Genomic DNA, 13,589 nt, shown 5'->3' with positions numbered 1-13,589 from the left:
CTTGAAAAAGCTCCTTTGAAACTCCCTATATAAATTATAAATTATTAGCAAGGGTAACCCCTAGACGGTAGCATAGTCACACTTCCTTTTAGCTTGGTTGCCTTATTAGGTTTTTTTTATTTTAAAAAAAGCTCTCTTGCAAATTTGGTGTTTTTTGCCTCGTTTTGGAAGGTTTCGGAATAACAGAATTGGAAGGGACCTTTCCTTACTTCTAATAAGATACAGTGTAAAACTCTGCTACAAGTCTATTGCTGTAATGAATTCCTGTCCTCGGTTCTCGTTTTTGCCAAGTTTATACATTTTTCTATTATTGTTTCTCTCTTGTGGGGCTTTTTGGGGGGGGGAGGATGGGGGAAGGATGAAGCTTCAAGTAATTAATTAATTAACTAATTCTCCATCCTCCCCTCAATTAAATTAAATTAAATTAATTGATTGATTCATTCCATTTCACTGATCAACTTCACTGATACACTTAACCAGAGGCAAAAAAAAAAGATTAAAAATTACGCAAGAGTCGCTTAACGACTACTTTGCTTAACCAGGATTCCCACCAATGTGGCAGGCGACTCCGCAACAGTACTGGTTGCCAGATCGCACAACTTGCGCAAGACTGATCTGGTCTCAGTCCATCGGGTGACATGGCACCATCTTTTTTCTTGATTTTTGGGGGATTTTTTTTGCTTTCTGAGCATGCACAAAACAAAAATGTTGTGAGGGGATGCTCGCGCTTTAATATTTGAGCAATTTTTTGCTTTTGGCACATTTGTGCTTCCTGCACATGCGTAGAAGCAAAATCACACCAGGGAAACACACACAGGCACCCGTATGGATGCGCCCGAATGAAGAGGATGTGCACCAGTTTGCAGGTAATTACAATCCACTGCTGGCTTAACCATAGAGATTCTGGTCCCAATTGAAGTGATAAGTTATTTATTTATTTGTTAGTTTTGTCAAGTTCATATTGGTGATATATAAGGATATAATAATATCCATATACATGATATTAGTAAAAAAAAGAAAGAAACATTAGGACAGGGGACTGAAGGCATGCTGGTGCACTTATGCACGCCCCTTACTGACCTCTTAGGAATCGGGAGAGGTCAACAGTAGGTAGTCTAAGGGTAAAGTTTTTGGGGTTAGATGATGATACTAGAGAGTCTGGTAGTGAGTTCCATGCATCAACTATTCGGTTACTAAAGTCATATTTCCTGAAATTGAGTTTAGAGTAGTTTACATTAAGTTTGTAGCTTCTGTGCGCTCGTGTGTTGTTGTGGTTGAAGCTGAAGTAGTCATTGACTTTATAGGCTATGATTAGATCATGTTTAAGGTGACGTAGCTCTAAGCTTTCTAAACCTAGGATTGTAAGTCTAGTTGCGTAGTTTGTGTGAGTGGAGGACTGGATGTCTCTTCTGGTAAAGTATCTTTGGACATTTTCCAGAGTATTTATGTCCGAAATGCAGCGTGGGTTCCAGAGAGATGAGTTGTATTCAAGGATTGGTCTGGTGAAAGTTTTGTATGATCTGGTTAATAGTGTGAGATTACTGGAGGAGAAGCTACATAGGATTAAGTTAACAACTCTTGAAGTCTTTTTGGCAATGTTGTTGCAGTGGACTCTGGCACTTAGGTCATTTGATATGAGTATTCCAAGGTCTTTTACAGAGTGAGGGTTTTTCTGTAAAATCTTGTTTATTCAGCTTGTATTTGGTGTTCGGATTCTTTTTGCACATGTGTAGGACAGAGCATTTGTTGGTTGAGATTTGGAGTTGCCCGATGTTTGATTATTCGGACACAAAGTCAAGGTATTTCTGGAGAATAGCTGTGTTATTGGTGATGTTGAAAAGTTTTACATCATCGGCGAAGAGAACACAGTCGCTTGTACGTGATCACAAAAGTCATTTATATAGAGTATGAAGAGTGTTGGTCCAAGTACTCTGCCTTGGGGGATGCCGCTCTTAACCGGAACAGGATTAGATATGGTGCTGCCTATTTTGACAATTTGTTGTCTGTTAGTAGGAACGCAATTATCCAACTATGGAGGGATCCTGAGATGTCGTAGGATTTGCCATAGGATTTGAGTTTTAGAAGTAGTTTGTCATGAGTCACTGAATTGAAAACTTTATACAGAAGTCAATATAAATTGCATCTATAGATTTGCCCTGATCGAGATGTGTAGTCCATATATTTTTGCAGTAAAGGAGTTGCAGGATGATTTTTTTAATGAAACCAAAATGTTTGTTAGAGAGTAGGTTGTTCGTTTCTAGGTGGAGAGTAATCTAGCCAACTGAATTTAGCCAACTGAAGTGAACTTGATAGCATAATTAAAGCATCATAACATAGCTTTAGATTTTGAAGATGGGATTGAAAAGACACACTTTAGTTTATAATTGGATAACAAGACTTGGATCTTGTCCATAGATAGTGGAATTAATCCAGACTGAGTTTATTTTCTACAATTAAACTTCAGTTTTTCCTCTTCCTCAATTCTTGTAAAAGGTATTTTCCCTTTAAGTATTCCAATATGGGAGCAGGGAAATTGAGAAGGAATTCAGATGGTAGCAACCTGGCTGATAGTGAAATCCATTTTTTTACTACTGGTTCTGTGGGCGTGGTTTGGTGGATGTGGTGATGTTTGGTAGGCGTGGCTTGGTGGGCATGGCAGGAGAAGGATATTGCAAAATCCCTATTCCCACCCCATTCTGGCGTCATCCAGAGTGGCATTTGCTGGTTCTCCAAACAATTCAAAATTTCCAGAATCCATCAGAACCTGCTGGATTTCACCTTTGAACCTGGCCTAATATTCACGACCTTCATCTTTCTTTCAGAGCCAGTGGGATTATGTCACATGGAAGAACCACTTTTCCTCCAGTACCTTAAGGAAAAACCAACTGCCTTCAATGAATTTCAAGAGCAAGTGAAGAAGACTGGTTATGACATCCAGATAGACTTAGATAGGAGACTGTGCATATTTCAAGCCATTAATCAGTTTGTGAAGCTACCAGATTTAGAAAAAGCCTTTGGGTTTGTGCGAAAGAAGTATGTGCTACATTGTGAGACACGAGCAGAGATTCTAGATGTCTTGATTGACTACCAAACACCTATTAAGGGATTTGAATCCATCAAGATCTACACCCTTGCTCAAACATGGTTTGTAGGCTTGTTGGATGAGATCAATTGGTTCTTACAATGCCTTGCCAACAAGGCATTTGAAAGGGAACTCATAAGTTGGGAATTCACAGCTAAACCACTGCCCCGATATACCATTGCTAAAGATGTTGTACTTCAGGAGTTGCCCCTATCCAATTCTATGGTAAAGCTTGAAATCTCTGCTATGACTCCAGCAACTATTAGATTCTGGGGACCCCGTCAGAAAGTCAGGGAAACAGAGAGGCGTCTCAAGGAGCTATTGAACACCTTCAAGATTCTACCAGTCCGTTTGTCCAATTTCCAATTGCAGTTTGTCAAGGCACACTGGGACGAAGCGTTCCATAGCCATTTCTTCCTAGAGAGGAATATCCCGGTTGTTTTGGAGCTCTCTCAAGTTGTCCAGATCGCTGGCCTTGACCTGGACAACATGAAAGAAGCCAAAGAGATTCTCATGGAACTAGTGTGTGAAAGGGCTATAGAGATCGCAGAGGATGTGAAATGGGCTACTGAGTGTTCCGAATGGAAGCTGCTGCTGAAGCAAAGTCTAGAAACCCATAAGGAAGTAGCCATTTATCACATGGCACCTGATCCAGTGATCCTAGTGGGTTTCTGTCCTATGATCATTCAAGTGGAAGAATCTATTAAGGAATATTTGAGAGAGAATTCTCCAATGGAAGAAAATGTGAGCCTTACTAAACCAGAACTAGCTTTAGCTGGGAAGGATCTGCTCCACATAATGGGCTGGGAACATCTCAACACAAACGTTGCACTGCAGGTAAACAGTCAGCCTTCAGTGCTGCAGGTGAAAGGTCCTCAAAAATATGTGCAAAAAGCCATGCCAGCCATCAAGAGGGCCTTGGATTCTTTGGTGCTTGATGTAATACCTCTAAGGAGGAGAATTGTTAGAGAATACATTTGCAGAATTGGAGCAAGTCTAGTCAAGGATATGGCTCGAAATTTGCACTGCATTGCTGGGATGAAGACTGAAGAGTCCGACAATTGGAAGAACGTTATGGATGAGGACTCCATAAAAGAAGTAAGTACAATCTATTTTTTTAGTTTCTATTTGCTTTTTTTTTTTTAAAGTTCTATCCATGCTTATGCATAAGGATGAATGGAAATTTATAACTTTTTTCCAGAGATGATCTTGGTGAGTTTGTCTTTTGTCTGTGACGTGGTGAGAAACATTAACAGATTTGGAAAGAACCTTTCACCCCACCCCACCAAAAGCAGGACACTACACTATTTCCGCTAATCATTCTGGTTGCTTTACTATGCACTTTTTCTAAAGTCTCAACATCTTTTTAATAATGTGATGACCAAACTGGATGCAGTACTCTAGGTGTGGTCTTACTAAGGCTTTATAGTACCTCACTTGATCTTGATTGTATCCCGCTGTTAATGCAATTTAGGATTGCATTGGGGTTTTTGGCTGCCATCGTACCCTGCAGGCTCACATCATTCATTTGTTCGTTCGTTCGTTCATTCGATTTATATGCCACCCCACTCCCAGGACTCATAACTGGTTGTCCACTAAGACTCTAAGATCCCTCTCACAGTTACTGCTATTAAACCCAATTTCACCCAGTTCATAAGTGTACTTTTGGGGGGCGGTTTGCCTAAGTGCAAGAATTTACTTTTTTCTCATTGAATTTCATTTTGTTAGATAGGGTCCAGTGCTTAAGTCTGTCAAAATCCATCTGGATCTTGAGCCTACCTTCTAGGGTGCCAACTTAATATCATCTGCAAATTTGATAAGTTTCCCTTCTATTCCCTCAGCTACAGCGGTGGGCTACGAGCCGGAACACTAAATTGTGCTTGCTACCGCAGCTCGCAAGTTCTTGTGGGGTGAGCGTGATTTTGCTGCTGCACCTGTGGAGGTAGAAAAATTGTGCACGGAGCCACAGGTGCGCCCCTGTTTCGGCAAGGTTTTACTTGCGGCCCCATGCACGATTTTAATTAATTTAATTTTAATTTATTGGATTTGTATGCCACCCCTCTCCGTAGACTCGGGGTGGCTAACAGCAATGATAAAAACAGCATGTAACAATCCAATAATAAAAAATCTGAAAACCCTTATTGTAAAACCAAACATACACACAAACATACCATGCATAACTTGTAATGGCCTACGGGGAAGGAATGCCTGGTGGTATAAGTGAGTCTTGAGTAGTTTACGAAAGACAGGGAGGGCCTCGATCCTCCACTGTTCTGGAGCGCCCCCCCCCCAGGCTCCACAAGTGGCAAGGGAAAACCTCTGGCGCTGCGTAAGCTCCCGGTGCCAGCATCCGGAACCTGGACAACTGACCATGGGATGAGGCATCAGCCATCTCATTTTCGAGCCTGGGTACATGATGGGCCAAAAACAAGGCATTCAGGGACAAAGATCTGCGCAGAAAATGACGAACAAATCGCATAGCCCTGTCATTCTTCGATGACGGCATTCACAACATGGACAACACAAGGTTGTCGCACCAAAAGTGCATAGTCCTGTCCCGAAATTGTTCCCCCGAGAGCTCTAAAGCCACCACTAGGGGGAAGAATTCCAAAAAAGTAAGATCTTTTACAATAGAAGAGGCCCTCCACTCCGTAGGCCACATAGAGTAGCACCACTGGTCGCCCAAAATAACCCCGAACTCGTGGGTCCCCTTGGTGTCCGAACATAATTGCAACTCAGCTTCTAAAAGAAGCTTGTGCCTCCAAAAAGACAGACCATTAAAGTGGGCTAAAAAACCTTGTCATATGCAAAAGTCATTTCTGACCCCGGCACGCAAACGCGTCCAATGATGGGGCAAGTGTAGCCCCTTCATAGCCATGTATAAATGACGCAAAAAGGCCCTGCTGGGGGCCACCAACCAGCAGGGCAAAATTAAGCAACCCTGCCAACTCCTGGAGTTGGCGAAGGGTGACCTTACAGCTTGCTGGAACTTGATCTATCCTATTTTGAATCTTACTGACCTTTTCTAATGGCAATCTACAAGATTGCCCGACAGAATCTAATTCGATACCGAGAAAGGTAATCCTATTGGTGGGGCCTTCGGTCTACTCAGGGGCCAACGGAACCCCCAAATGAGCGCAAAGAGCTAAACATTGCTCTGAATGAGCAAGCCCAGCCATCAGGAAATCATCAAGGTAGTGAATTACCGAGCCCGATCCGGAACGCCTCCTGAGAGCCAATTCTAGAAAGATGCAAAAGATCTCGAACAGGGAGCAAGATTGCCCATAGACAATGCTCAGTCCACATAATAGCCACCCTCAAAGTGAAAACCCAGGAGGTCAAAATCATCTGGGTGTATGGGAAGGAGCCAGAATGCAGACTTGATATCGCATTTCCCCATCACAGTTCCTACACCACATTTCCTAACCATGGCAACTGCCACGTCAAAAGATGTGTAGCGAACCGAACAAAGCTCGTCAGGAATGTAATCATTCACTGACTCCCCTTTAGGGAAGGACAAGTGGTGAATCAACCGGAATTCACCACAAGCCTTCTTAGGGACCACCCCGAAAGGCGAAACCCGGAGGGCAGGCAAAGGCAGGCAAGCAAAAGGACCCAACACCCTGCCCTCGGCCACCTCCTTCTGGATCTTAGATCTAACAATGTCTTCATGTCCAACCACCGACTTAAGGTTGTTGGACATGAAGGCTTTCCTAGGCCCAAAATAGGGTATCCTAAACCCCTCCCGAAAACCCTGTAAAAGCTCAGCCACACTCCTACGTGGATGATAATCCCCAAGCATGGATTCTAACACATCCGGCCTAACCGCACTGGGGCCCTCTGCCCTGAAGGGAAGGCTGACGTTTGGACAGTCCAGAACCGTCCTTCCCATTCTTAGGGCCTTTGGGTTTAGTACAAGTGTGGGTGGCATGCATGTCCCAACAATTCCCACATGCATGCCTGAATTTGCAGGAGGGGCGAAAACAAGTCCCCCTAGCTACAAATTCATGACACGGGGGTGGGTGGGGCCCTTGCCCCCCCAGCCCTGGTGCATGTGGCAGGAGTTGTAACCGGTTTGGCCTTCATATAGTGGCCACTGTTGGTATGCTCTCCACCACCAGCCCACGTGAACTGTGTGGCATGGAACCACAAATCAGGGACCACCATGTCCCTGGGCAGACTACGCTCGAATGCCACGCGCATTCAAAAAGACTCGTCATACTGCAACCACGCAGTACCACCATAATCATAGTGAGCCCGGGCGATGAGATCTATATATTTAATCATGGAGGCAGCCCGCACGGGCTCACTCTCAATGACCACTGACATATAGGTCAAAAAGGTGGACAGCCATGAGCTGAAGCACCTATCAACCTTAACCTTTTTCAGCCAGTCAGTCTTTGCTTCATCGTCCTTCTCTTTTTTTTGGCACTTCACGATTAAGAAGGGAGAACAAATCAACATATTCCCCCTTCCAAATTCACTCCCTAATAGAGGGAAGTAAGTGAAAACCCAAGGGGGTGAAAGGCAAACCCATGCAATGGCCACGGCCCGAAAAGAAGCCAAGTGGTCCAGCACTGTAACTGCTGCTGTGGCCCCCACACCCACACCCACCAGAGGGGAGGCAGATGCCATGGGGCCTTGAGCCGCAGCAGCCAAAGCAACAGGTGTAGCCCAAACCTGGTTACAGGTAAGAGCAGGGCTAACCCCAGTGTAAGCAGGAGCCATGCTCCCCAAAGCCAGAGGTACAAAAAGCTGGCCAGGCAAGGAGAGGGGCAGTGTGTGGTGATTCTGTATACCTGTCTCACCTGACACCATGGCCCTGGGTGTCACGGCAGAGGCTGCTCCAGATGCCGATGCCAAAGATGAAGCATGCCCAGTCTGGGCCTCCGTGTTGCTTGGGAGCCTGCCAAGAGCAGCGGGAGCCGAAGGAGCCACACCGCCAGGCCTGTAGATGGACTGCCACCTGGCATCCAACTCGTCCAGCCGCTCGATGACTCTGGACCAGGAATTAGTGGGAAGAGATGAGTCACTAATTGGTGGCCCCCAGGGCCTAACCCCTGCCCTCCTGGCCCTATTCTGAGCCTCCTCACTGGCCAACCGGGCCCTGGCAGAGGGCCATGTAACCTGCCGCGGCCTCGCTGCAGGCTCTGGGGGGGGAGGCAAGGCCCTTTGCTTTTTAGGGGCCATTATCCTGGTGCATATTGCGAGGTATAAAACTCCCAAGCAATGGGCTAATTGCCCAAGAAACAGAGCTAAGAAAGGGGGAGGGGATCCATGAGAAATCTGGCCTCCCAAAGTGCCCCCTAATAGGGTAGGCCGCAATCCCCAACACCCGGCCCAACTCCGAAACCCCCCAGGCCTAAACGAGGCAGAGAAGCGAAGGCCGGTCCGGCTCCTAAAGGATCCCCCTAAAGGAAAACCAAGGCCTGCAGGCCCGATCCTCCTCACCCCCAAAATGGCCGCTCCACGAGGCCACCCAAAATAGCCGCCAAGTCTTCAGCGAACACCACCGGGTGTTTGCGTGCTCGCTGCCGGGGTGAAAAGGAGGCCCTGAGCCAGCCCTGACCTATCTCATTTACAGTAGAATAGGACATTAATAACAGATCACAGTTTTTTGCTTTTCTATAATAGTATGAACAAGTCATTTCTATCTTAGATCTATCAATCTAATGTGTAAAACCCAAAATCAAAGTTTTATTCTTTTCCACATCAAGCACAAAGTTCAGAAGAGGTTTCTATGTGGAAATAAAAGTACTTATGTTCTTTTCTTTGACCAAGATAGTCATTTTTGCTATTTCAGCCAACTCCATCAAGTTTATTAGAAAATGATATAGGCCAAGGTGGAAAATTATCAGTGATACTGACAGGAAGAATTTGTCAGTTATAAATTTAGAATGCAGATTTCCCACTGATTTTTTGATTTACAGTATCGATCGTATCAACATCTCTTGTGTCCCTAACATTCAATTTTCTTTATTTTTTAGAGGTTTGATACCAGCTTTCCAGAGGTAATATATATAATAGGCAAATGGAACCATGTTGCCATGTTGAAGCCAATAGTGGCTGGTCTCCTCACACAAATCTGTACAAAATCCATCTGTCATGAAGCAATTGCCACTTTTAAAAATATGGACACTGATGAGTTCCTTAGGAACAACTTTTCTGTAGATATTCGTTGGCTGCAGAATAATGAAATACAGATTTGTGGTTTCCAGAAAGATGTGAAGAATGTTCTAGAAGCTGTTCAGAGAAAGATTGAGGAATATGAGTCAGAAATAATTGAAGTCAAAGCCCAATTTGAGTCAGTCCCTTATACTGTTATAAAAGAAAGCTTCTTCCAAAAGAGATTTCCAACAAGCCCTTTTGTAAACATAGAAATCTTAGCCGATGATCCAGCAACCATCATATTTAAAGGTCCCCGTCAGAAGTCAGTAGACCTGAGGAGGCACTTTGAGGAACTCCTTAGTGGTTTTCATTTTTTTCCAGTCCCTCTCTCCAAAATTCAGTTTCAGTTTGTCAAGGCAAAATGGGGCAAGCTCTTTCATGAAGGCTTTTTTGGGGAAAGAAACATCTCAGCTATTTTGGAGGTCTCTGCAATTGTCCAAATTGGTAGCTTGAGCTTGAGTGAAACCAAAGTAGCTGAAAAGATCCTAATGGAACAGGTGTGTGAGAAGACCGTCAAGATTGAAAACCAGTTGCAATGGGTCATCAAGGAGCCAGAATGGGAAGACTTGTTAAAAAGATTAAATTCTCATAAGGAAGTTGCTGTTTATTCCATTCCATCCAATCAGGTGATTGTGGTTGGCCCTTCTCCTCTGATTACTAGGGTAGTAGAAGGTATTAAGGGGTTTTTAAGAAGTAATTTTACATTGGAAGAAAATATTATGCTTACTAAACCAGAATTAGTATTAGTTGGGGAGAGTGTCCTTCGTATTATGAATTGGGAATCCCTCAAGGTAGACATTACATTCAAGCAAAGTAATTCTACATTTTCACTGCAAGTGAAAGGACATTGGAAATTTGTGAAGGAAGCCATTCCTGTGATCAAGAAAGATTTGGATTCTCTGAAGTTTGGTATGATACCTGTGAAGAAGAAAGCATTATGCATCTACTTCTCTGAAGATGGGGCAGAACTTCTGAAAAACATGGCGGAAACCCAGAATTGTATTGTAAAGATGCAAACCCATGGTAGAGATTTGCAAGTAAGTAATAGTGTTTTTAAGGCAACAGCCAGTTGTTCTTCGGTGTCCTTCTATAATATATATATAGGTAGTCCTCAACATACAAACCAACTGAGCTCAAAATTTGTTTAGCAGGATAGTTTTAAGTGAATTTTGCCTCATGTTATGACCTGTTTACCCACTGTTGTTAAGTAAATCCTTGCAGTTATTCAATTAGTGACAAGGTTGCTCAGTGAATCTGGCATCCCCATTGACTTTGCTTGTCACAGGAGGTGAGCATGTGACCCCAGGACACTGGCAACCATTATAAATACAGGCCAGTCACTAAGCAATGAATTTTCATTACCTGACCATGTCCCCATGTTGTGGTGGTTGTAAGTGTGAAAAAATGTCCGAAGTAAGGTTTTTTTTAGTGCCATTGTAACTTTAGTCCAGCTGCAAAAACTTTTACTACCCCACTGTGGACATGGCTTATATTGTGGGTGTGGCTTTCCGGCCATGTGACCAGGTGGGGGGTAACTTGACGATCATGTGAGTGGGGGTGGGGGTGGCTTAAAGGTCATGTGACTAACTTGCTTAAAGGTGGCCAACTTGACGCCATTCACGTCAAGGGTTTGTGTTAGGATTAGGGTGCCTGGCCTTTCCTCACCTCAAAGAGATACAATTTCCCTTACTATTTACCATTAGTGAACATCCAAAATATACTATTTAATTCTATGTATATATCCCTTATGTGTACATATATATTACACCCAGGCACACAAAAATATACATTATCTACTATATAAACTGTATGTGTATGTACACACACACGCACGCACGTACAGCGCTTCTAAAATTATACACATTCAACCTCACTTACTGTGATAGGAAAAACATACCCAGAATCTAGAAGGGGGGAAAAAATTCAAAATTTTTCTATCGGTTCTGTGTATCTGACCAAAATCTTTCTACTGGTTCTGCGTACCTGACTATACCTGTAGGAGCCCATCACTGCTTTGGTCACTAAAGAAATGGTTGTAAGTCAAGGACTACTTGCATTCATTCCAGAGATGGTTTCCTGTTGGTTTGGACCGTTAGCAGGAACTGGTAGCAGGAATCCTCCCCCCCTCACCCATTCGCCAAACTGACAGTGATGTCTGGCTGGACACCCACCCATCTAATCACCTCTCTTCTCAGCGCCATAGGCGCTGCCATCTTGTTTTTCACTTCTGCGCATGAGCAGAAGCTGTTGTTTGCTTCTGCACATCTGCAGAACCTGGGTTTTGAGCACTGCCCCCTGTGGCACACGAGGAAGTCAAACGGCCACCAGAACTCATCCATGATTCTTCCCCCTCTTTTTGTATGTGTCTTCAAGTCAATGCTGACATCTGTCTAGCTCCTACAGTTTTCTTTGCAAGATATCAGAAGAGGTTTGCCATTGCCTGCTTCCTAGGACCGAGAGGGTGTGACTGGATTAAAGTCATCCAGCAGGTTTTGCACTTAAAACAGGACTAGAACTCACAGTCTTCCAGTTCCTAACCTAGTGCCTTAACAACTATACCCAACTGGCCCTAGGCTTGTGTCAAAATCCCTGAATTGAGGCATGTAACCCAATATAACTTTCCTGATTAATGATTGGATATTTCCTCAGTACTAGTATTGTTTTCCTTTAAATTGGTTTTGTAGTAATGGTCTAAATGGGATTGGGAATAATTCTATGTTGAGTTCAAGAAACATACATTAAAACTTGAGGAACATGGCAGTTCATGTGATTAGGACACTTGGGTTGGAGGGTAGAAAAAAATTAGTTAGAAACCTAAGTGCTGCTGTGGGGTAGGGTGAGCTCCAATCCTTTGTCCCAGCTCCTGCAAGGGACATGAAAGGAGCCCTCTACTAGGCGTTGACCAGGCAACATAGATGCATTAACTAAACCCAGAAGAGCCTTGGTGCTTCTGACAACAGTGCAATGCAAACCGAAACTGACATCCACATTTCTAACCCATTTGATTTTGTTCCTCCAAAAAATCTTCTCGCTCTCCTCCCTTTCCAGGACTTATCTGAGAACCACAGGGCTGTGATCCATGTAGCGGGCATCCAAATGAAAGTAAATTCAATCGAGCAGCATTTGTCAGATTTTATTGCCAAATTCCACAAAGAAACCATCTCTAATGCTGAGATATCAACCTTCAGTGACATCAGGCTTAAAGCCCTTTGCGCAACTGTCTCTCTTCAGTATCCGGTTTGCCTCCATCGCCACAGAGAAAAGATGATTTGGATTTGTGGTTCTCAAGAAGATGTTAAAAATGTTTCCGATGAGGTTTACACTGAGTTAGAGAAACATTTTGTTGCAAAGATCCAGGAAGCTGAAGCTGAACAGACACGTTCCAGACTTCTGTTTGAGACTATCGGTTGGCATTATAAATCTGATGCTGGATGGTCTACTTTCGACATACTAACCAATTACCATCTGGAGCAGGCATATAGCACGAAGCAAATGGCAACAAATGTGCAATGGAATGGAGAAAACCTGCTGGTTAACTTTCTGAAGTGTGAAGGTTTCATAGCAGGCAGGACAAAACTTATGTTAAAGAGAGAAATCTACTTATGGGGTGAGAAGATGTATCTTACTTTATTAAAAACTCCCTTTTTAGGATGGGATGGGATGGAATATTAGAATAGAATAAATACTCCAAAAATAAGACCTATGCCAAAAATAAATCCTGCCAAGGTTTTTAGACATGCGTTTAATTATGAGCCCTCCCTCCCAAAATAAGCCCTACTTAAGTGCTTGTGTAGTCATATTCAGCATCCTAGGCTTACAAAAAAGCTATCAGGGTTGGGGCTGTTTTAATTTCCAGTAGAAGGATGTTCCATAGATCAGGGGCCACTGTGGAGAAAGCCTATCTTCTAAATCCTGCCAGCCAACATTTTTTTGCTGATGGGATCTGTAGCTAGTAGTGGGCTGCAACTGGTTTAACAATTGCATTTTGTGCCTGGGCCCTTAATGTGCTTGCATACACTACAGCATTCAAAATGCAACAATTTGAAGCTCAGCTGCTTACCTTCTAAGGCAGCCCTAGTAAGTAGAACAGAAGAGGCATGAAAATCAGTTGTGCTGCATGAATCAGCTGAGCTAGAAAGGAGGAAGTATAGGACAGGTGGGCGGGCTAGCTGACTGTCAGAACTATCAGTTCGCCTGAAGTAGTCTGAACCAGTAGCAGCCCATTATTGTCAGTAGCATCACAATTGACCTCTCCCTGTTTCTAAGAGGTCTGTAAGGAGCGTGCATAAGCGCATCACTGTGCCAACTGTCCATGTTCTATTGTCTTCTTTTGTTACTT

The 13,589-nt window shown here is 43.7% G+C and overlaps 1 protein-coding gene across 1 annotated transcript in view; it reads left to right on the top strand.

The window, feature by feature from the left end:
* Positions 1–13,589, top strand: part of LOC139152928 (uncharacterized) — a 45,414-nt gene that overhangs the window by 25,530 nt on the left and 6,295 nt on the right. The window contains exons 6-8 of the mRNA XM_070726362.1: positions 2,823–4,180; positions 9,070–10,287; positions 12,299–12,857. Coding sequence (XP_070582463.1) covers positions 2,823–4,180; positions 9,070–10,287; positions 12,299–12,857 — 3,135 coding nt within the window. The remainder of the gene's footprint in view (positions 1–2,822; positions 4,181–9,069; positions 10,288–12,298; positions 12,858–13,589) is intronic.

This window comes from Erythrolamprus reginae, chromosome Z (assembly GCF_031021105.1).
Source record: "Erythrolamprus reginae isolate rEryReg1 chromosome Z, rEryReg1.hap1, whole genome shotgun sequence".
Lineage (NCBI taxonomy): Eukaryota > Metazoa > Chordata > Lepidosauria > Squamata > Dipsadidae > Erythrolamprus > Erythrolamprus reginae.
This window is presented reverse-complemented; position numbering and strand designations above follow the sequence as displayed.